This window comes from Nothoprocta perdicaria, unplaced genomic scaffold, assembly GCF_003342845.1.
Source record: "Nothoprocta perdicaria isolate Ctin4 unplaced genomic scaffold, notPer1 scaffold_138, whole genome shotgun sequence".
Lineage (NCBI taxonomy): Eukaryota > Metazoa > Chordata > Aves > Tinamiformes > Tinamidae > Nothoprocta > Nothoprocta perdicaria.
In genome coordinates, this window is record NW_020454516.1 from 698,547 (window position 1) to 700,275 (window position 1,729).

General features: G+C 54.7%; 1 protein-coding gene across 1 annotated transcript in view; it reads right to left on the reverse strand.

Moving 5' to 3' along the window:
• The window catches only part of MEIS1 (Meis homeobox 1), a 66,485-nt gene extending 64,943 nt beyond the window's left edge, over positions 1-1,542 (reverse strand). The window contains exons 1-2 of the mRNA XM_026034004.1: positions 1,496-1,542; positions 91-317 (exon numbers count right to left, since the gene is read on the reverse strand). Of these exons, the coding sequence (XP_025889789.1) occupies positions 91-317; positions 1,496-1,507 (239 nt within the window). The 5' untranslated portion in view covers positions 1,508-1,542. The remainder of the gene's footprint in view (positions 1-90; positions 318-1,495) is intronic.
• Positions 1,543-1,729: the final 187 nt, after the last annotated feature.

Here is a 1,729-nt window from a genome sequence, read left to right on the forward strand (position 1 = left end):
GCGGGCCAGCCCCTGCGCGCGGTTAGGGATGTGTTTAATCGGGGGGGGAGGGGGGGCCGCGCAAGGGGCGCTGCGCGGGCGCGGACCTACCCGTAAATGGCATCCTTATCTCTCTTGAGGGCGTCGTTGACGGAGGCGCCCATGGCGGGGGCCATGGCGTTGGCGTGCGCGGCGTGCGGGTACTGGTGCGAGTGGAGCGGCGGGCCGTGGTTGAGGTGGTGCACGGGCTGCATGGGGCGGGCGCCGTGGGGGTCCCCGTACATGGTGCTGGGGATGCCCACCCCCTCCATGCCGCCGTAGTGGGGCAGCTCGTCGTACTGCGGGCACAGAGCGCACGGCCGTGAGCGCGGGGCGGCCCCGCCGGCCTCCTGCTGCCGCCCCGCGCGCGGAGCCGGCGGGCAGCGGCCACCCCCGAGCCCGGCGCGAACAGCGCGCCGCGGCCGCCCGTGTTTCCCCTCGCGAGCGCCCGCTTTGTTCGGCGAGCCGAGGCCTGCGGACACGGGGCGCCCCCCAAGCGAGGTGCGGGGGCGGCGGGGCCCGAGCCCCCCGCAGGGCCGGGGGCGACTGGGGAGCGCGGCCCCTCCGGCTCTGCCCCGCGCCCGGCTCCGCGGCGCGCGCAAATACAAAGTGGAGCGAAGCCGGGGGGGCAGAGCCGCATCCCGGCGAGTACCGCGCAGCTACGCGCCCGGCAGCGCACGCCGCGCGTCGCGGGCTGCCCCGCAGCAGCCTCTTCCTCTCCTTTTCTTTCCCCCCTTTTTCTTTTTTCTTTTTTCTTTTTTCTTTTTTTTTTTTTTAACTATTCTGCCCATTACACCACACTTTCGTGACCGCAAAAATAAAAAGGGAAAACAATAGAAAGGAAAATAATAAAAAGGAAAAGACAGAAAGAAATGAAAAAAAAAGCAAAGCAAAGAAAAAAAAAAAGAAAGTTCTGCTTACTCCAAACTCCAAGTTATCTCCCCAAAGCGGAGCAGTGTACCACCACTAGCACAGCAAAACGCTCGGAGACATGCACACACTAAAATATTTCCAGCACTAGTGAAGCACTTTTTCTTTCTTTTCTTTTCTTTTTCTTTTCTTTTTTCTTTTCTTTTTTTTTTTTAACAAAAAAAAAAACAAAAACAAAAACAAAAATAACCCCCAAAGGGGTAGGACACCACAGCTACAACCCCGACAAATGCAGAGGTTTCATATATGCTCTCAGACGCCCGCATGTCCCTCCTGCTCGGTGAGATGGCCGTGATAAGCATTGACAGAATCAAGAAAACGCCAATATACAAAGGTTTTAAGCCTACAAGTACCACAGATAAATGCTCCCGGTCCGGGACACCGCTTTGTGCCTCTGCTCCAAAGAAGAGGAAAAACAAAACAAAAAAGGAAGAAAAAAGAAAAGAAAATAAGAAACAAAAAAAAAAAAGGAAACTTTTTCGCAGTGTCTCTGTCAGCCACGTTTCAATATTATTTCACATTTGAAATCCATTTTTTTAATACGTACCCTTTGCGCCATCGGCCTGCTTGCTCCCTTCCTACTTCAACTCCTAATATATCCTCTTTAAGGCCAGGGTGAAAAGAAAGAAACGCGAAGTTCCCCCCCCCTCACCCCCCCAAAAAATGCAAAAATCCCTTAGCGTCGCCAGCAATGGAAGCAATCGAGCGAAATCTTCGGCTTGCTGGATCTCAGAGAAGCGAGACGGTAACTCAGCATTAAAAAAAAAAAAAAAAAAAAAAA